We start from the raw sequence: 22433 nt of genomic DNA on the forward strand, positions 1-22433 counted from the left end.
GGGCCACCATAAGTGCCCCCGACACGAGTGACGTCGAGCTGGCCACGGCTACCCTGACCATGCCCCTCCATCCCTTCCCCCATGACAAACAGAACTCTGATGCGTCCCTCAATGAAACTGAGTTTGACATCCCTGATGTAAGACAACAATGGTTGAGGCCTTCAAGTTTCTGGCTTCTGTAATCTCCCAGGACTTGAAATGGTGTTGACACCTAGCATCGGAACCATCATTAAGAAAGCACAACGAAGAATGTTCTTCCTGTGTCAACTCAGAAAATTCAGACTGACCCATGAGCTGTTGATACAGTTCTACAGAGGAATGATTGAGTCTGTCCTTTGTATTTCTGTAACTATCTGGTTTGGTAAAGCAACCAAAGAGAACCAGTACAGATTTCAATGGATAGTTCATTGGCATCCTTCAGTCTCAAGAGACTATGGTATCGTGCTCTGGAAAGAGGTCCTAAAACAGCATCTGGTGTGACTAAAAAGGCCAATTCGAGAGTGGCCATCCCTTCCACATGGAGGGCAGATACATTTGGTCCCCTGCCCAGCCTCCAGATTTTGCTGGTTCCGGGGCTGCCCCTTTGCCTCAGACTGCCGAACAAGTGTCTCTTCGAATTGGAGAAGGCCAGGCTGCGTCTTTAGCCTCCAAGCTGAAGGATCGGAGGTCAAGGTTTCCCAATTGTTAGTATCCCATTCCCAGGGCCTTTAGGTCCCTCTTGCAGATATCCTTATATCGCAGCTGTGGTCTCCCTCTGAGGCGCTTTCCCTGCACTAATGGATAGTTAAGATTGCAGAAAAAAAACCCCAAACAATTGCAACCAGCGTGCCTTCCATTGAGGACCGGTATACTTCCAAGGATCAGAAAGCAGGGCTGAGAAAATATCTACGGACCCCTCACATCCTGGACAGAAACTCTTTCAACGTCTTCCCGCAGGACGCCGCTATACGGCATTGCATGCCAAAACAACGAAGACAGAGAGACAATTCTCCTCCACCCCAAATCATCACTCTGCTAAACACCTAACTCCCACAGCATTGTCTTATGCCTAAGGATATCTAGCTATGTAATAGGGTTGAATTGCTATTATCTTTCTCATCCTTCCTATTACCTACTCCTATTCATAGCTTATGACTATCACTGTCGTTTGTATCTTATGATTTATGACAGTATCTTATGATTGATGATTTATCATTTTTGTTGCTTATATGTACTGTACACTGACAGCTTCTGCACTGGAGACAAATTCCTTGTGTGTCCAATCACATTTGGCCAATAAAGAACATTCCATTCCATTCCATTCTCTATTCCAGTGATGGCTAACCTTTTTGCCATCACGTGCCAAAGGCGGGGGGGAGCACGGATGTGTGTATGTGTCACACACGCGTGTGCCCACACCCATAATTATATGCACACACGCCTTTTCCCCGCACTCCCTCTGCTTTTGGCACACGATGGCCCGGTGGGCCTGGTAGGTTTGTTTTTTTGCTCTCCTCAGGCTCCAGAGCCTCTCTAGGAGCCTGGGAAGGCCGAAAATGGCCTCCCCCACCCCGGAGGCCGCAAACGGCCTGTTTGCTGACTTCCAGTCCTACCCTTCCCGAGTGGGGAAGGCCATTTTCACCCTCCCCAGGCTCCTAGAGAGGCTCTGGAGCCTGGGGAGAGCAAAAACGGGCCTTCCCCACCCCCTCAGGCTATCCGGAAGCAGGAAACAGCCTGTTTCCCTACTTCTGGTGGGCCCAGAAGGCCCGAGCTGAGCTCACATGCCCACCGATATGGCACCGATCTACGCATGCCATGGGTTCGCCATCACAGCTCTATTCTATTCTATTCTATTCTATTCTATTCTATTCTATTCTATTCTATTCTATTCTTATTCTTATTCTTATTCTTATTCTTATTCTTATTATTCAGTAGAGATAGTGTCTGATTCCATACAACATGCTACAGAAGGCTACAATTGAGATTTCTTAACCTGGGTCTAACATTTAACATATTAAGGGAAGTGCTACAGCCTGGCCTAAAGTCTGAAAATTATGCCTGAAGGAATCTAAAACCCGAATCTCCCTTGTATTAATTTTAAAATCCTAATTCCTGCACCACGCCAACTTTGGAAGACGTGACTCTTTCTAGATAATATGCTTCACTTTTGGTTCCAGAGTTAATCTATTTGGGATTTTCATAATTTTTGGAATAACGAACTAATCACACACAGATGTGAAGCTGTAGAATTTTTTTTTTCCTTGAAAAAGCAATTCTAATCACATTTCGCAAGTCGGGTGAATTATCTACAAGGTCTTTATCTGGCTAAGTGTTTTGTTTGATCGCAGCCAGTGTGCGAATAATTTAAAGCAGATAGGTGATTAAGAGAAAGCCAAACTGGCAGCAAACGCAGGCAAGCTTTTTTCCCAGCTCTTAGCAACCAATAAGTCAAACCAGAAGCTCGAAGGCTTCTGCTTGTTAATTATTTGCTAGGTATCGGAGATCTTTATGGATAGCGCATTATCAGATCGTTCCCAGTACTTCTTGATTAAGGCAATTGTAGCAATCTCATGCTCCATCAATGGCAAAGGGCCTGTTTTGCACATGGTCCAAGGTTCAATTGCAACCGTCTCCACTTCAGGAAAAAATCAAGAAAGTGGAAATAAAGTCTTTTACCCCTCCCCCCCCTCCAGATGCTAGAAAACAACAACTGGGTTGATTTAATTAAAAGCTGTCAGCCCCACCTAGGTAGACTAGACCTGAGAATCAACTCTACAGGTTAGACTAAAACTATATTTATTGAAATATAATAGCACAATCTTGCAAGTGTAGGAAGTTAGCACCCACCCCTCTCCTAGGAAAATGAGATATTTTAGGAAATATTTAAAAGGGCAGAATATTTCCCCTAAAAGGAAGGCAGAAACTCAGTCCCCCCACCTTTGTCAATGGGCCATTAAGGCCTGGGCCAGTCTATTCTACATAACAAAGATCTACCTCCTTCAGGCAGAGCCATAGTAGGAATTGCCCAAAGCCCTTTCATTACATCATCACCCAGCAAGGCTCAACCAAGCCTGGGACATAGACAACCTATAAAGTTAGCCCTGCATGGCCCCATGGGAGTCTGACAACCAATCAGAATACAAGCTCAAATTCAAAGCCCAACAGAGGGTATAAATCTCTCTCTCTCTCACCCATGTGCCTTTTTTGCCCAGGACTTCAAAACCACGTGGTCCTGTCTACCATTAAATCAGTCTCCATGTTTCCAGTGTCTTTCTCCCCACTTGGAACTGAACCTAGATGGACATTTCTTCCAACGAAGGCAAGCGAGGTCCAGGCAGAAGAAGAACATCATGGCTTCAAATTTTAAGGGACTGGTTTAGACAAAACTCAGTAGCACTTTTTCGTGCGGCTGTTGATAGGATTGCCAACATGATGGCCAACGTCCGATGATGGATATGGCAGAAGATGGAAGAGGAGGAGGAGGAGGAGGAGGAGAAGGAGAAGGAGAAGAAGAAGAAGAAGAAGAAGAAGAGGAAGAAGAAGAAGAAGAAGAAGAAGAAGAGGAAGAAGAAGAAGAAGAAGAAGAAGAAGAAGAAGAAGAAGAAGAAGAAGAAGAAGAAGAAGAAGAAGAAGAAGAAGAAGAAGAAGAAGAAGAAGAAGAAGAAGAAGAAGAAGAAGAGCCTGTCCCTGGTTATCCAGTCACAAATTAGACTTATTTTTGTGAGCATTTGCTAAGGAGGTGGCAGGAATGCCTCTCCATTCAAAGTTGCAGCATCTCAGACAAAATGGGGGACTACCAGAACCTTACCTCAGTTGGAGTCATCTCGCTAACCGGATCAAATTCCTCCTGCAAGAGAAACAAGGAAAGAAGGGATATTTACCACAGGTATGTAGGAAAAGAGACACAGAGTGTGACCGGGCAGCGTAAGGATGAGAGGCCCAGCTGACCAAACTGGTGACAAAGAGGTAGAGACTGCACTCAAATGAGGAGAATCAGGAGCTGGCAAGAGAACTACAGGAAGCCCTGGACTTATAACAGTTCATTTAGTGACCGTTCAGAGTTACAACGGCACTGAAAAAAAGCCATTTAGGAACATTTTTCACCCTTGCATCCCTCCCCCAGAAATGGCTGTCCAGTCCCTTCTTAAAAACCTCCAGTGTTGAAGCATTCACAACTTCTGGAGGCAAGTTGTTCCACTGGTTAATTGTTCTCACTGTTAGGAAGCTTCTCCTTAATTCCAGGTTGCTTCTCTCCTTGATTAGTTTCCACCCATTGCTTCTTGTCCTGCCCTCAGGTGCTTTGGAGAATAGCTTGACTCCCCCCTCTTTGTGGCAACCCCTGAGATATTGGAAGACTGCTATCATGTCTCCCCTGGTCCTTCTTTTCTCTAGACTTCCGGCCTTCAATCATCTTAGTTGCTCTTCTCTGCACTTTTGCCAAAATCTCAACATCTTTTTTGTAACGTGGCATCCAAAATTGAATGGGAGTATTCCAGGTGTGGCCTTACTAAAGCTTTATAAAGCGGTACTAATACTTCACCTGATGTTGACTCTATGCCCCTGTTTATAAAACCAAGAATGCCATTCACTTGACAGCAGTAATTTGCTTAACAGCCATGGCATAAAAGGTCATAACACGGCGTGGGACTCGCTTACGAACTGCCTTGCTTAGCAACTGAAATTCTGATCTCATTTGTGGTTGTAAGACGAGGCCTACATGTCAGTGCAGACTTGCACTAGTCTGTTGTGCAAAGTCCCCAGCTGTTTGGTTAGCTTATGGTTTAATGCACTGTGCAAGCGCACATTATGGATTAAATCAGGGGTGAAATCCAGCAGGTTCTGACAGGTTCTGCAGAACCGGTAGCGGAAATTTTGAGCAGTTCGGAGAACCGGCAAATACCACCTCTGGTTGGCCCCAGAGTGGGGTGGGAATGGAGATTTTGCAATATCCTTCCCCCAGGAGTGGGGAGGGAATGCGGACTTTGCAGTATATTTCCCCTGGAGTGGGATGGGAATGGAGATTTTGCAATATCCTTCCCTGCCACGCCCACAGAACTGGTAGGGAAAAATTTTGGATTTCACATAATTTGACAACCGGTTTGCTGCACACTGAAAATGTGAGTGCGCGCCTTCTATGCATGTGTGTGCCTTAGAAAACGTGGCTAAATAGGACGGCATAGTGCCGGGCGGGCACACCAGTGGTGGGTTCCTCCTGGTTCAGCTGAGCCGGTAGCAGTGACGATATGACGTCACCGAACCGGTTCTCTTTGTCCGGAAGCTGGGCCCTCCGACCCGCCCCCGTGTTATTCTTACCTTTTATTTCTTCTTTTTTAGCCCAGCTGATAGGTGCGGCAGAGTGGATTGCCACACCTCAACTGGGCAGATTCCTAAAGCGCTTGTGTGAAGTGCAAGTTTGGCGCACATGCGAGCGAAGCATGCATGGGTACGACGATCACGCGTGAAGCGCGTGCATGAAGAGAACCGGTAGTAAAGCCAGTTGGAACCAGGGGTGGGTTCTAAACTTTTTTACTACCGGTTCTGTGGGCGTGACTTATTTTGTGGGCGTGGCTTGATGGTCATGTGACAATTCTTTAGGATTTAGCAGAGGTACTGGTCTACCAGGCTTTTAACTGCTTGCAGAACTGTACTGGTCTACTCATTTATTTTTGGAGGCTCCGGTGTACCCATTTGTTTTTGGAGGCACCGGTCTACTCATTTGTTTTTGGAGGCACCGTTCTACTCATTTATTTTTGCAGGCACCGGTCTACTCATTTGTTTTTGGAGGCACCGATCTACTCATTCGTTTTTGGAGGCACAGGTCTACTCATTCGTTTTTGGAGGCACCGGTCTACCACCACACTGCCTTTTAACACTGATCAGCTGTAGGGCAGCCCTTTGAAGCCCCACGGCAAGAGTTTAAACAGATTTTTTCCTTCTAGCCGATCAGCTGGGACTCAGGAGGCAGCAATAGATTGGGGGTGGGGCCAAATCAAAGGTAAGAATAACGTGCGGGGGGTGGGGGGGGCAGAACCAGTTCGGTGACGTCATATCATCACCGCTACTGGCTCGGCGGAACCGGGAGGAACCCACCACTGGTTGGAACCCACCACTGGGGCACACCCGCAGGTCGCCAGTACCATTGGATTAAATCAGTAACCAGGTTACATATATCCTGTGAATGTAGCGCAAGGACTCCCTGACTCTTTATCTTCTCCCAGGTACAGAGGCTTTCACCTCCTTGCTTGCACCTGTGCCTTGAATCCTACGCAGGACTTTTGCAAAATCCAGGACTGCGGCTGTGTTCCTTGATGCTTCTGTCAATACGGCCTAACGTTGCGTTAGCATCTTGAGCAACGTTACTGTTGCGTCACTGTGTACATCACAATAAAGGCCGAGCTGCAAAGAGCTACGCTTGTTGAATTGATTTCTCCTTGGAAAACACATTCCGTGAGGCCGGAAATTTCTTTCTTATGTTTCTTGCAAGAAAAACGCGACCTCGTCAACCAAACGGGGAATAAAAAGCCCTTATAAGGCCAACATTCACCAAGCGGGATTGTCTATTTCAGCCCCCTTTCTTTCTCCATCTTAAGTTTAAGTTTATTTAAGTTTAAGTTTTATTTATTTGTCAAGCATATATAAGATTACAGGTAATCAAGATTACTGAGTCCTTCGGGAGTAGGGCGATATATAAATCAAATAAACTAAAAAGTATAAATATAATTTGAATACATGAAAAGAGTCAGTAAAAAGGAATATTAGGACAGGGACGGTAGGCACGCTGGTGCAGTTATGCATGCCAGGGGTGGGTTCTAAAATTTTTTACTACTGGTTCTGTGGGCGTGGCTTATTTTGTGGGCATGGCTTGGTGGGGTGATAATGTGACTGGGTGGGCATGGCCAACTTTTTTTTTTTTAATTTTTAGAAGCATTTTTTCTACAACTTTAAGAGGTTGCAGGAAAAAAATGCTTTTAGAAGCCTCTGGCGATCAGGCAACTCAGCTGGGATCGCCAGAGGCTTTTAAAGGCATTTTTTTTTCCTACAACCTCTTCGGCTGGTTGCAGAAAAAAAAGCTTTTAAAAGCCTCTGACGATCCCAGCTGAGCCGCACGATCATCAGAGGCTTTTTTTTTTAATTTTTAAAAGCATTTTTTTCAGCCAAAGAGGTTGTAGAAAAAATGCTTTTAAAAGTTTTTTTTTAAAAAGCCTCTGATGAGGTGGGCAGGGTAAGCGAGCGGCGACTGGACCGGATTCGGGGGCGTGGCCAGCCAATGTTATTACCGGTTCTCCAAACTACTACAGATTTTTACTACGAGTTGTTGTGAACTGGTGTGAACCGGGAGCAACCCACCACTGATGCACGGCCCTTACAGACCTCTTAGGAATGGGGTGAGGTCGACAGTAGACAGTTTAAGGTTAAAGTTTTGGGGGTTTGGGGAACAAACTTCAGAGTCAGGTAGTGCATTCCAGGCATTGACCACTCTGTTGCTGAAGTCCTATTTTCTGCAGTCGAGTTTGGAATTTGTATCTTCTTAAGAGACCGGCAGAGAAACACCCAAAATCACTTTCACGATCCAGATTTATTTTGAGGAGAGAAAGATGGAAGCGAGGCAGGGAAGCTAGCAATTCGGAGGCAGGGATGAAGGCAAGCAATGTTTAGGATTGGCTGTTCCAAAGGATGTGGCTTTTAATAAATCAACTGGTCTGTCAAAGGAAGGGAGCGAATTGTTGTGAGCTACCGCTAACACCAAAACACAATCAAAACGAGAGGCGGAACTGTGCTGAAGGTACTGGACTGTGGCCATACAGCTAGCCCTCGACTTACGTCCATTCATTTAGTGACCATTCGAAGTTAGAACAGCACTTGAAAAAAGTGATGTATGACCGTTTTTCACACTTACGACCATTGCAGCGTACGACTTACGACTGCTGCCATGTGATTAAAATCCGGGCGCTTGGCAACCGGTTCCTAGTTATGACGGTTGCAATGTCCCGGGCGGAGTCACGTGACGTGATCCCTTTCTGATAAGCAAAGGCAATGAGGAAGCCAGATCTGCTTAACAACTGAGTTATTAACTTAACCGCGGCGGTGATTCTCTTTGCAACGGGGTCAAGAAAGGTCATAAAACGGGGCAAGACTCACCTAACAAGCTTAGCGACTGGAACGTTGAGCTCAATTGTGGGTCATAAGTCAAGGACCGCCTGTACATTAGAACAGCATTTCTCAATTGCTTTTAAGATGGCTGGGTTTCGATTCCCAGAATTCCCGTGCCAGAATTCTGAGATTTTTAAATCCAGACATTTTGAAATCGCCTGAGCTAAAAGGCAGCATATTAGGGGAAGTTTATATTTTTCTCTAAACAATGCTGAATTTGGGTTTCCTGTACAAATTGTCCCAGAAAATCAGCTCAAAGAATGTCAACGAAAGGTTGGATAGCTCAATCAGGGGTGGGTTCTACTTACCTTTACTACCAGTTTGCAAGGGGGCCACAGGCACGGAAGCGTTCTGATGACATCAGGGCAGGGGTGAAAAGCTCCCGGTTCGGACCGGATTGCCCGATCCGGTAGCGATGGAGGCGGGTGGTTCGGAGAACCAGCATCAAAAATCCCTGCCCACCCCCTCATGCCCAGCTGGGCAGCACAATCATTAAAGACTTTTTTTTTTTACTTTTAAAAGCATTTTTTCTACAACCTCTTCGGCCGAAAAAATGCTTTTAAAAGTAAAAAAAAAAAAAAAAGCCTCTGATGATCGCGCGGCTCAGCTGGGATCGTCAGAGGCTTTTAAAAGCATTTTTTCTACAACCTTTTCGGCCGAAGAGGTGGTAAACAAAATGCTTTGAAAAGTCTCTGACGATCCCAGCTGAGTTGCCTGATCAGCAGAGAGGCATTTTTTAAAAAGCCTCTGTGACGATCCCGGCTGAGTTGCCTGATCGGTAGAGGCTTTTCAAAGCATTAGAAAAAATGCTTTGAAAAGTTTTGTTTTAAAAAAAAATGGCCACGCCCACCCAGTCACATTACCCCCCCCCCACACACACACACCAAGCCACACCCACAGAACCGGTAGTAACAAATATTACATTTCACCCCTGGCGGAGCCTCCCTCCGGTTTTACTACCGGTTCTATAGAACCGGTCTGAACCGGGGGCAACCCATCACTGAGCTCAATGCTTTTTGAAAGCTCAAACCAGGTGGATTTTTTCCAACATTAGGTGCTTTACTGTATATGTACTCTGAGTCCTATTTATATGCCATAATTAAGTGTGCATTGTGTGTGCTTGTTAATCTGAAGATAAGATATGGACTCACGTTAATCGGCAAGTTATTATCTATAATATCAGTGATTTTCAACCTCGGAAACTTTAGGAAGGGCTTATCAAAATTAACACAACTGTGCCATATGCCAGATTTCTTCTAATGATAAGGATAGTACCGGTCAGCCTAAGGATGGGTTGGCCAGGATGTGCGAAGAACCAAAGGCACAGCTAAACCTATTTGCACGATGTTATGCGAACAAAGATCTGTAATATAGAACAGGGTCTCTCAGCCGTGACAACTTTAAGATGCGTGGACTTCAACTCCCAGAATTCCCCAGCCAGCATGGAATTCTGGGAGTTGAAGTCCACCCATCTTAAAGAATGTTGGCTAGGGAATTCTGGGTGTTGAAGTCCATGCTTCCGTCAATACAGCCGAAGGTTGCATTAGCAAGGCTGGCTGGGGAATTCTGGGAGTTTGAAGTCCTCCAGGCAAAGCTGGCTGGGGAATTCTGGGAGTTGAAGTCCTCCAGGCAAAGCTGGCTAGGGAATTCTGGGTGTTGAAGTCCATGCTTCCGTCAATACAGCCGAAGGTTGCATTAGCAAAGCTGGCTGGGGAATTCTGGGAGTTTGAAGTCCTCCATGCAAAGCTGGTTGGGGAATTCTGGGAGTTGAAGTCCGCCAGGCTTAAAGTTGCCAAGGTTGGAGACTCTTGGTCTACATCTTAATAAAGACTGAGCTCTTCTGGAAAATACATTCCATGGGCCCGAGCTCCTCCCGGAGATACGGAGGATCCCGGATCTACGCACCTTCCGCCACGCTCTCAAGACCTTTTTATTTCACCAGGCTGGTCTGGCCTAACCTCTCCCATTCTCTTTTTAATGTAAATTTTAATGTAAATTTTAATTTGTTCTTAACCTGGGGTTTTAAATTTGTCTTGGGCTAAATTGATTTAATTCGATTTTACTTCTGCTCTTAAATTGTTGTATTCTTTGTGTTTTATCTTGTGCCTGTTCACCGCCCTGAGTCCTTCGGGAGTAGGGTGGTATATAAATTAAAAAAAAAAAATTAAAAATAAATAAATAAGAAAAATCTCTTTCATATGTTTCTTGCAAGAAAAACGAGACATTGTCAACCAAACTGGCTGGGAATTCTGGGAGTTGAAGTCCACCCATCTGAAGGTCGCCATGGTTGAGAAACACTGGTTTAGATCGAAGGTCGGAAAGAATACAAGGTTAATACTAAACTTTGCCAAAAGAGTTTATACGGATAAACAGGCAGATTTTTTCTAAGTCGCCTAGTTAGGCATGTGTGAATCCCAGAAGCCAAATTGTCTTGAATTGGGGTGTTTATAAATCCTGTAAACACCTCCCACCCCCCAACCTTCAGCACAGTTTTAATCCTCTACAGCCACTCTAGTTTTTAGTTCCTGTGATTTTTGGAAGGAGAGGAGAGGAATGGATACGGGGCGGCTGGCCCACACTTACCACCACGGAAATACGGACGCGTTTCGACTTGTGCTTTTCGGATGCCCCCGGATTCTCCTCCTTTTAATTTTTTACCAGGGGAACAAAACAAACGGGAGGGAGAGAGAACATAATTTCAGGAGGGGAATGGCGGAGCAGGGACAAGTCTGCCATGTTAGGGAGCGAGCAGCGGCCTGGGAAGTAAAGATGGTGGGGTTTTTTTGGCTCAAAGATAGAGAGAAGGATGGGAGGATTAAAAACAGGGAGCTCACCTCCACGGACTCTGCTGTTGAGGCGTTGGCACAAAAAAGGTTCCGCAAGGTCATCCCTGCCGTCTCAGTTGTCCCAGCTGTCCACAAAGAGAGAGAGAAAGAGAGAGAGAGAGAGAAAAAGAGAGAGAGGGAGGGAGGGAGAAAGAGAGGGAGAGAGGGAGGGAGAAAGAGAAAAAGAGAGAGAAAAAGAGAGGGGGAGAAAGAGAGGGAGAGAGAAAGAGAGAAAAAGATAGAGAGAAAGAGAGAGAGGGAGGGAGAAAGAGAGAGAAAGAGAGAGGGAGGGAGAGGGAGGGAAAAAGAGAGAAAGAGAAAAAGAAAAAGAGAGAAAGAGAGAGAGGGAGGGAGAAAGAAAGAGAGAGAGAAAGAGAGAGAGGGATGGAGAGAGGGAGGGAGAAAAAGAGAGAAAGAGGGAGGGAGGGAGAGGGAGGGAAAAAGAGAGAAAGAAAGAGAGAAAAAGAGAGAGAATGAGAGAGAGAAAAAAAGAGAGAGGGAGGGAGAAATAGAAAAAGAGAAAGAAAGAGAGAGGGGGAGGGAGAAAGAAAGAGAGAGAAAGAGAGAGAGAAAGAGGTGGGAGAGAGAGAGGGAGAGAGAGAAAGGAAGAGAAAGAGGGGGAGAGAGAAAAAGAGAGGGAGGGAGGGAGAAAAAGAGAGAAAGAGAGAGGGAGGGAGAGAGCGAGGGAAAAAGAGAGAAAGAGAGAAAGAGAGGGGGGGAGAGAGAGAGAAAGAGGGAGAAGAGAGAGAAAGAGAAAGAGAGAGAAAGAGAGAGAGAGAGAAAAAAAGCGAGAGAAAGCGGGAGGGAGGGAGGGAGGGAGGAAGAGAGAGACATCATAATTATTCAGAGAGTACCTGGGGGAGGATCCAAATGCCATACAGGTAGTCCTCAAATTACGACCGCAATTAAGCCCAACATTTCTGTTGTTAAGTGAAACATCTCTTAAGTGAGTTTCGCCCCATTTTATAGCTTTTTTTTTTGCCAGAGTTGCTAAGTGAATCACTGAAGTTGTTAAGTTAGTAACACGGTTGTTAAGTGAATCTGGCTTCCCCACTGACTTTGTTTGTCCGAAGGTCGCAAAAAGGGGATCCCCACATGACCCCGGGACACTGCAGCCGTCATAATTATGAGTCGGTTGCCAAGCGTCGATAATTTTGATCACAATGACCGGTCGTGTTGCAATGGTCGTTAAGTGTGAAAAACGGCCATAAGTCACTTTCTTCAGTGCCGTTGTAACTTCGAACAGTCACTAAATGAAATGTCGTACGTCAGGAACTACCTGTATTGTGCAGAGGACTAGAAACCTGAAGCCCACTTTTAGAGACCAATGCAATGAGGGCAGTTTGGGAACCAGACTAAGAGAAAACCCTCTAAGACAGGGGTCCCCAACCTTTCGGACCTCAGGGACGACTAAATTCATAATTTTAAATCCCACGGACCACTAATATGATCTGCCTAATGACCGGCTGGGTAGGTGTGGCTAGGTGGCTGGGTGGGTGTGGTCAACTCGATGTCACTCACGTCGAGGGGCGCCTCGCCGGCCTCTACTCACCCCTCCCCTCCCAGCCATTCCTCGCCTGCCCGCCTGGGCTCTTTACGGCCCCAACAGGAAGCAGTTGCTGGAGCTAAGCAGCCACCATGAGAAAGAGTTGGCAAAACAGCTCAGTTCAAATTGGATCTGACCGAGAAGGAGATTCAGCAGAAGCACCTCACTGAGGACTAGGAGCATAGGCTTTCCAAGCAGAGAGAAGACCTGCGGGAGTGCAAGGCCAGGTACCGGCACCTGGAGGCTCAGTGGGCTGAGATGGTCAGCCAGTTCCAGGCCATGATGCAGCCCCACTGGAACGAGGCCTTCTGGCTCTTCGCCACCAGCACCGCTTCCCTCCAGCCTTCGCCCAAAGCCCCTCACCAGGAGGCCGAAGCAGACCCCGAGTCAGAATTTCTGTCCCCCTCCGACCCACACAAAAAGACTCCGAAGGGGGAGAATCTCCACAGCAATGCAAACGTTCATTGCACGTATCCGGCCCAGGGGCCGTAGTTTGAGGACCCCTGATTTAGTGCAATATCAAAAATGCAAATAATTTTTCTGCGGACCACCAAAATGTTCTTGGGGACCACCAGTGGTCCACGGACCACCAGTTGGTGACCACTGCTCTAAGAGAAAACGGTACAGTTTGCATTGCACCAAAAAAAGGGGAATATTTGTAGCTCAGGGTTGACACAAGCGTTCCTTGGTGCCCTCTGAGCTTGGTTGTTTTCTCGCAGACGTTTCATTACCTAAGTAGGTAACAACACCAGTGCTCCAGTAAGGAGAGGGAGTTTACATTGAAATGTGGAGAACTCAAGGGGAATAGAGCAAAAGGGTTTTTTCGGTTACCTGAAGGATTGTCTGATAAAGTGCTGGGGACCCGTTTCAGAGCCGGCTTCAGGGGTTTACGAGGTTCGCTCTGCGGAGGGAGGAAGGAGGGGGATTCCTCTGGCCCAATCTGGTTGGAGAAGAAGAAGAAAAAGAAGAAGAAATTAGCAAGGGAGACGACTTCGAGCTCGGATGCTTAATGGTTTGTGAGAAAGACTCTGAGGAATGAGGGAAAGAGAAGCTCCCCAGGAAAATAATCAGATAAGAGAATGTAACGGTAACAGTAGAGTTGGAAGGGATCTTGGAGGTCATCTAGTCCAACCCCCTGCTCACGCAGGAGACCTGTACTAGGGATTAGAACCACCGACTTTTCTGATTGACGAGCTCGGTGTCTTAGCCGTTGAGCCACCTAGTCAGATAAGAGGGAGAGGAGCCCTCAGTGGCTTGACGGTTAGAGGAAGAAACTCACCTTGTGTTTCCCCGAAAATAAGACCCGGTGTTATCAATTTTTTTGCCACCAAAAAAAGTCACCAGGTCTTATTTTCGAGGAGGGGGGAGGATGTCCTCCACTGACTCACCTCACATGTGTGCATTGCCCCTGGCCTCCTTTTCACTGTCAGAGGCCTTCAGGAACTCCTTCTGCCTTGGTGGCGCAGTGGACTAAAGTGCTGTTAAGTAGCACTTAGCTGCCAGCTGCCTGCAATTACTGCGAGTTCAAATCTCCCCAGGCTCAAGGTTGACTCAGCCTTCCATCCTCCCGAGGTAGGTAAAATGAGGACCCCGATTGTGCGGGCAATAAGCTGACTTGGTATATAAAAAAGAACACCACTTTGGGGGGGGGGGGCAAAAGAGCCTTGATAGTACAGTGGTTTAGTGCACCCTGTTATTAACACAGCTGCCTGCAATTTCTGCTGGTTCGAATCTCTCCAAGGCTCAAGGTTGACTCAGCCTTCCATCCTTTCTAAGGTAGGTGAAATGAGGACCCAGTTTGTGGGGGCAATAAGCTGACTTTGTATAAAATATACAAAAGTATGAAGGCTATTGCTTAACGCCTTGTAAGCCGCCCTGAGTCTCCGGAGAAGGGCGGCATATAAATCGAACCAATAAATAAATAAATAAATAATTCTGAAGGCCTCGATCCGGAGCTCTGTTATCAGCTGCAGAGGCCTTCAGGAAGGCCTTGCCGGCTGCAGAAGAAATGGGCCGAGGTGTACGAGGCCTGGCTGTAACTGTCTGAAGGTAAGTAGTAAGGCAGCTCCACCCCATCATCTCCACCCTAGCTTAATTTTTATCCATGCACCAGGGGTGAAATCTACTTACCTTCCCAACCGGTTTGGAAGTGCGCATGTGCAAACCCTTCTGCGCATGCGCAGAGGGCAAAAAACTGGTTACTTCCTGGTTAAAACCAGGAAGTAACGATGACCGGGCGGATGGGCAGAGCTTCGTGCCGCCATCGCTACCGGTTCTCCGAACTGGTCTGAACCGGGAGCATTTCACCCCTGCCATGCACCCTGGAGTGGGCAGGGTCTTAATTAGGGCTTATTTTGAGGGTATTTATTTAATTTAATTTTATTTATTAAATTTTTATACCGCCCTTCTCCCGAAAAGGACTCAGGGCGGTGTACAGCCAAAATAAAAACCAACAATATAAAACTTAAAAACAATTTAAAATTATTCAATAGTTTGGCCAATCATCTAAAATAAAATAACCCATTCCCATAAAATTTTAGGCCAGCCCTGCTTGATGGAATAATAGCATTTTAAGGGCGCAGCGAAAGGTACGGAGGTCGGGAATCCGACGAATCTCCCGGGGCAGCTCGTTCCAGAGGGCAGGTGCCCCCACAGAGAAGGCTCTTCCCCTGGGGGTCGCCAGTCGACACTGTCTAACCGTCGGCACCCTGAGGAGACCCTCTCTGTGGGAGCATACTGGTCGGTGGGAGGCTATCAGAGGCAGAAGGCGGTCTCGTAAATATCCAGGTCCGATGCCATGGAGCGCTTTAAAGGTGGCAACCAACACCTTGAATCGCACCCAGAAGACCACTGGGAACCAGTGCAGCTCACACAGGAATGGTGTTACATGGGACCACCGAGGGTAGGGCTTATATTGGGCACATGTGTAGAAATCAAGCTAGGACTTACTTTCAGGGTAGGTTGTATTTTCGGGGGAAACCTGGTAGGATTGAACCATCTAATTGTTCAGGTGCTTAAAAATGGAGACAGGAGATTTGTACCTTCAGATTTGCAAGATCCTCTTAACTAGCTTTGCAAGACAGGTAGTCCTCGACTTCTAACTTGTCGCTTAGCGACCGTTCAGAGTTATGACGGCTTATGACGGACCTCCTTGGGGGGGTACTTACTATCCAGATTCAAAGTTCTAATGGCTGCCCCTCTCCCTGTGGTCGTATGACCGTACGTTGTGCACTTGGCAACCATATTTAAAACCATTTGCAGTGTCTCACAGTCATATGATAGCCTTTTACTTATTTATTTAATTTATTTATTTATTTTAGTGTGTAAAAAGAAGCAGACGTACTGCGAACTCCGGAATTTAAGATTTTAAAATTTTAAAAGAATTAAAATTTTATTTTACTAAGCTTTATTAAGCTTTTATTTTAATTTACTAAATTCTTTTATTTTAATTTAGTAAATTAAAATAAAATTCTTTTATTTTAATTTACTAAATTTTAAAATCTTAAGTTCCGGAGTTCGCAGTATGTCTGCTTCTTTTTTTTACTAATATACCTGGAACTCGTATTTTTAGAATAGTTTGTAATTTTAGTGTATTTATACAGCCGCCTACTCGCTCACAGCAACTCTAGGCGGTTTACGGACAATTACGATGGTTTGGCTGAAAACGGGCATTAGCTTCTGGGTTTTGGCAAAATCGGCCTGTAGCAAACTGTTAGCTCACTTAATGACTGCCGTGTTTGCTTAACGACCCCTGCAAAGAAAGGTCATAAGATTGGGTCAGTCACATGGGTGACCTGATTTACAACTGTCCTTCATTATGATGGTGACGGGCAGGCTTCATGATGGTCAAAATTAGAGGACTGCTTTAAAGTAGAATTAGCTCATCTGGTTGTATCTCCTGTCGGGGTTACCCAGGAGGCCTGACAGTTACTCTGCACCTTAATAGGATGACAGAAGGTGACTGTGTGTTTCTCTTTTTCCAATGGTTTTTTAGGAGATAACCAGGCTGAGCGCGAGGGAGGGATCAAACGCGTCATCAGTCATGAATCCCTGCATGCCCACAAGAGTTCTAAACCCAGCCCATCATGAATGCCTTCATTTCCCTTGACCGTTAGTAGCTCAGATTTTTGTAGAGCACTTAAGCTTGCAAAAAAAATCTTTACACTCCTCGGAGCTGCCTGAATCTCCCGATTTCCCTGGCGTTCGACAGGTTTTGAGTTCTTTACAAGACGAAAGTTGTTGGCAGAGACACCGTGGGTGTAAAAAGGCCCCCTGGTCACCTGAAAGCGCACTCCTGTGTCCGGTACGTGGTGCGGTTCCTTGTTTTCCTGGCTCTTTTCAGGGACCCGGTGCTCCAGCTGGGTTTTCTCCTGCATAAACTGCCGGCGGCGAACGTAGCTCAGCTGGTCGTGGAGGAGGGCGCCAATCTGAGTACGGTCCACGGATCCTAGCAAGATCATGGATTCTGCAGAGGGAAGCAAACCGAATCTATTTTATGGACCGAGGACAGATGGCGAAGCAATACGCAGCTGTGTTTAAGCGAATCAGATAAAGATTAGGAGACACGTTCGCCTGCACGCTAAGCTTCCTTGGCGCGTTAAGCTTGATTTCCACCTTATCGTGCTGGGCAAAGTCAACCATTTCTGGATCCACAGAGTGGGAGAATTTGAAAATAGGATAATTCTCGAATGTTTTTGAAATAATCCAGAAGGGGTTGGACTAGAAGACATCCAGGGTCCCTTCCGACTCTGGTTATTCTGGTGCTATGCAAATGCAACCAGTGACTCAGTTCCCAAGTAACTAGCTTGATCCACTGAATAAAATCCCAGTTCTCTTAAAGTTGTGGTGAGCCAGTCCTCCCAGCAACTTCTAGTGCAATGCAAATGCAATGCAAATTGAAATAGTGACTCAGTTCCCAAGTACAGTCGAATCATCTGGTCACAAATGCTTCTGATTATGAGCAAATCGGGTTCTGATCTAAAAATCCACAACTATTTTTTCCTGTGGCCGATTTCCCCTTCCGCGCCTTTTTTTTTTTGTAAGCGCCAAATTTCCAAAATTAGGTTCAGGTCACAACCAAATCGGTTTGTGACCAAAGTTATGGAACAAATTATGTTTGTGACCAGAGGTTCTACTCAGGGATGAAATCCAGCAGGTTCTGGAGAACCGGTAGCGGAAATTTTGAGTAGTTCAGAGAACCGGCAAATGCCACCTCTGGCTGGCCCCAGAGTGAGGTGGAAATGGAGATTTTGCAATATCTTTCCCCCAGGAGTGGGGAGGGAATGAAGATTTTGCAATATCTTTCTCCCAGGAGTGGGGAGGGAATGGGGATTTTGCAGTATCCTTCCCCCAGGAGTGGGGTGGGAATGGAGATTTTGTAGTATTCTTCCCATGCCCATGCCCACGAAGCCACACCCACAGAACCGGTAGTAAAAAAAATTGGATTTCACTACTGGTTCTACTGTAACTAGCTTTTTTTTTTTTTATTGTAAAAGTTTTACAATTACATTTTCACCCCGTTTTCACCCCCCTAACCCACCCCAAGCTCGCCAACCCCTCCTCCCTAACCCCCCCTAACCCTCCCCTCCCCCCCGGACTTCCATAGAATGTACCCCATCATTATCCCCTTTATATAAAAAAAAAAACCTTGAACTTTAAACCCCCTCCAACCCCCATATCATTTTTCATCTTCACATAGTTCAAATATTTCTATCTTAATGTAATATAATACTATCAATAAAAAGCTATTTGATACTTCCTAGTTTGATATTTGTTCTGCACATAATCTATCCATTTTTTCCATTCACATTCATAAGTCTCTTGTGAGCGGTCTTTTAAATATGCTGAGATCTTCGCCATCTCAGCGAAACTGGCCATCTTCAAAGTCCATTCTTGAACGGTGGGCAAAGCTACATTTTTCCAATATTTACCTATCAACAATCTCGCTGCTGTAATCATATACAAAATCAACTTTGTTTCATCCACTGTAAAACCCTTAGCTATACCCAATAAAAACAGTTGTGGAGAAAATTGAATTTTTTTCTTCAAAACATTCTGCATAACCCACCAAATTTTTATCCAAAAAGCCTTAACTTTCTTACAGGTCCACCAAATATGAAAATATGTAGCATCTGTACAATCACACCTCCAACATTTTGGCTGAACATTAGGATACATACACGACAGTTTCTTAGGGTCTAGATGCCATCTATAAAACATTTTGTAAAAATTTTCCCTCAAATTCTGCGACTGTGTAAATTTAACATTCTGGACCCAAATTTTTTCCCATGTTTCCAACATCACTGGTTCTTCAAAATTTTGTGCCCACTTAATCATACAGTCTTTAACTAATTCAGTTTCTGAATCTCTTTCTAGCAAAACATTATAAAGCCTTTTAATATGCATTGGACCTTTCTCTCTTATATGTCTAACCAATTCTTCCTCATGCAACATAATACCAATTTTTTGGTCCTCTTTCCATCTCAATTGTAATTGATTATATTGTAACCAAGTTAAATTAATCCCTTCGTCCAACAGTGTCTGCAAATTCTTCAGCTGCCATCTGCCCGCATCTGTAAAAAGAACCTCTTTGTATAAAAACCCCCCGAGTGACATTATATTTGTATTCCACAAGGTATGACCAAGATCCAACCATAGCGGTATTTTATAATCCCATTTGAGTCGGTGCTTCTTCCAAACTCGCATCAAAGAGTCTCTAAGTATATGACTTTTAAATATTTTATCAACTTTGTCATCATAAAATAAGTAAGCGTGCCATCCAAATTCTAGATCAAAACTTTCTGCATTCAATATTCCAGCCTTTTTACTTCCAAACCAATCACTTGTTAAAGTTAAAGCTGCTGCATCATAATATAGCTGTAGGTTTGGAAGTTTAAGACCTCCTCTTTCTGGAACATCTTGCATAATTTTCAATTTCACTCTCGGCTTCTTCTCGTTCCAGACGAACTTATTCACTCCAAATTGCCAAACTTTCAATTGTTTATCACTTTTAAGCACTGGAATCATTTGAAACAAAAAAAGAAATCTTGGCAAAATATTCATCTTAACTGCTGCTATTCTTCCAAGTAGAGACAGCTGCAGTTTTTTCCAAGTCTCCATATCTTTCTGCACCTCTCGCCACAACACCTCATAATTATTTTGGAACAATTTCATGTTTGATTCTGCAACCTGAACTCCTAGATATTTTACCTTAGGTACAATCTCAAAACCTGCCCTCCTTTCAAGCTCATGTTTGCGATCTTGTGTCATGTTTTTAACTATCATTTTAGTCTTTTTTGGATTCAATCTGAAACCTGAAACTTTACCATAATCTTGTATAATGTCCTTCATCAAGATTATTGATTCCATTGGTTGTGATAGGGTAACAACCAGATCATCTGCAAATGCCTTTATTCTGTAATCCTCTTGCCTAATCTTTATACCTTTCAAGATATTAGAGTCCCGTATTGTATTTAACAAGACTTCTAGTGTTAAAATAAATAAAAGTGGGGACAACGGGCATCCCTGTCTTGTTCCTTTTTCAATTTTAAACTCTGTTGTCAAACTTCCATTAATAATAATCTGTGCCTTTTGCTCTTGATAAATTGCCGAAATCGCCTGTATAAATTGGTCCCCAAAGTCCATCTTTTTCAAAGTCTTTACTAGAAAATTCCAATCCACTCTATCAAAGGCCTTCTCTGCATCCAAAAAGACCAGCACTGCAGGGATCTGTTTATTCTTCTCAAGATATTCCAGTAAATTTATTACTTGCCTTACATTATCCTTCATATATCTGCCCTCGATAAATCCCGCTTGATCATCATGAATCACCTCTTGAATTACTGGCATCAATCTGTTGGCTAATACTTTTGCATAAATTTTATAGTCATTATTTAAAAGAGATATTGGTCTATAATTTTCCGGTTTTTTAGGACCTACATGTTCTTTTGGTATCAAAGTAATATATGCTGATTTCCATGATGGGGGTATTTTACCCCCTTGTTGTATATTGCAAAATAAGTCTCTAAGTTGTTCCACCATTTCTGCTTGTAAAGTTTTATAATACACTGCAGTCAATCCATCTGTTCCAGGAGCTTTAGCTGTTTTCAATTGTTTAATTGCTGCAATTATTTCCTCAACTGTTATAGGGTAGTTCATTCTTTCTTTTTGTTGACTAGTAATTTTTGAGACTCTTTTCTCTTCTAAATATTTTTCTATAAGTCCATTCTGTATATCATCTTTGGCATATAATTTAGTATAGTATTCTACAAAGACTTCTTTAATCAATTTTTGTTGAGAAATTTCTTTCCCTCCAATATCAATACTCTCAATAGTCCGTATACTCTGCTTCTTCCTTAAGGTGTAGGCCAACCATCTTCCCGATTTATTAGCATTACAAAACGTATTATGCTTCGCATATTGTAAATTTGTTGCAGCTTGCTCCGCCAAGAGCATTTGAAATTGATCTTTCAAAAGTTTTATAGCACCAGATATTCTTTCATCTGTTGGGTTTTTAATGAGTAGCTGTTCCTTATTCTTTATTTCTACTTCCAATTCGAGTCTTTTCTTTTGTCGATTCTGTTTATGTTTAGAGTTCATATAAATGAGTACCCCTCTCATATACGCTTTACTCGCATCCCATAGCATACTGTAACTAGCTTGATCCACTGGATAAAGTCCCAGTTCTTTTAAATTTCTGGTGAGCTATTTTTCCCAGCAACCTCTGGTGCTATGTAAATGCAATGCAAATGCAACCTTCTTTATTCTGCTTAGGAGGTCAGGCACAGCTGCCTTTCAAATGTTGGCACACAGCACTTGCAACCGCCACTACGAATTGTTGCAGTGTGCAGTTATTTCCCCTAACCCCCTGCTGCGCATGACATGTAACTCTGCTTGTTCCTCCGAAAGGCCAAACGGCTGTTACAAGGACTGTGGCAAAGTTGAACTGCGCACACAATGGTGCTGCAGAGAACTGGATAGCTTCCTGTCCTTTTGACAGCAAATCTGAAGTCATCGGGCTTAAAGCTCCTCCGTTATATTCAGAGATAACTGCAAATGCGAGCCAATAGTTGCCCTCACTCTTTCCTCAAGACTGAAAGCGTTCTCAATTCCTAATTTCCTGACCGATGTCATTGTCTGTCTCAGAACACGACCCAATTTCTCAAAATATTTTTTTTTTAAATATGGTACCAAAAACCAGACGCCCCACTCAAGCTGGGACCTGACTGGTGGTAAGATTCAGCCGGTTCGGGCTGGTTCGGGCCGGTTCGGGCGAATAGATAGTTAAATTTCTGGCTGCCCTGCCCCACCCCTTCCAGGAGTCCCCCACGCGCCCCATTTTGGCTCCCAGGTAAGTGCAGGGAGGCCTACTAGGCCCAAAATGGGGCGCAGGGTGGACAGCGCGCCCACCCACCCCGCGGCCCATTTTCGCTCCCAGGAGGCTGCGGAGAGACCTACTAGGCCCAAAACATGGCGCGAGGGGGAGTGGCACTTCCCTCCCCACGGCCTGTTTTTGCTCCCGGGGGGTGCTGCCTGTCACACCTCCTGGCCACGCCCACCCAGACGGTCATGAGGGCAGAGAACCGGTTGTTAAATTATTTGAATCCTACCACCGGATCTGACCAAAGCAAGGTTCTCCAAAAATCTGATGGAGACATGTGATTTATCTTATTTTCTGTGATAGACATTCGTTTGCGGAATCAAAATCATGTGAAGTATTAGTAGCGTTTTATAAAACCTTAGTAAGGCCACACCTGGAATACTTGCATCCAGTCTTGGGCACCACATTACAAAAAAGAGGTTGAGACTTTGGAAAAAGTTCAGAGAAGAGCAACTAAGACGATTAAAGGCCTGGAGGCTAAAACATATGAAGAATTGGGTCTGGCTAATCTAGAGAGAAGAAGGACTAGGAGGGACATGATAGCAGTCTTCTA

The 22433-nt window shown here is 44.7% G+C and overlaps 1 protein-coding gene across 2 annotated transcripts in view; it reads right to left on the reverse strand.

The window, feature by feature from the left end:
* Window positions 1-22433, reverse strand: part of CLCN2 (chloride voltage-gated channel 2) — a 143039-nt gene that overhangs the window by 6355 nt on the left and 114251 nt on the right. The window contains exons 17-21 of one of the 2 annotated variants that reach the window (XM_087872477.1): window positions 16782-16966; window positions 13333-13441; window positions 10965-11041; window positions 10714-10773; window positions 3788-3826 (exon numbers count right to left, since the gene is read on the reverse strand). In XM_087872477.1, coding sequence (XP_087728603.1) covers window positions 3788-3826; window positions 10714-10773; window positions 10965-11041; window positions 13333-13441; window positions 16782-16966 — 470 coding nt within the window. The remainder of the gene's footprint in view (window positions 1-3787; window positions 3827-10713; window positions 10774-10964; window positions 11042-13332; window positions 13442-16781; window positions 16967-22433) is intronic. The other variant, XM_087872478.1, reaches the window with a different exon arrangement.

The sequence above is a fragment of the Pantherophis guttatus genome, chromosome 6, assembly GCF_059756535.1.
Source record: "Pantherophis guttatus breed Tessera chromosome 6, ASM5975653v1, whole genome shotgun sequence".
NCBI classification, from domain to species: domain Eukaryota; kingdom Metazoa; phylum Chordata; class Lepidosauria; order Squamata; family Colubridae; genus Pantherophis; species Pantherophis guttatus.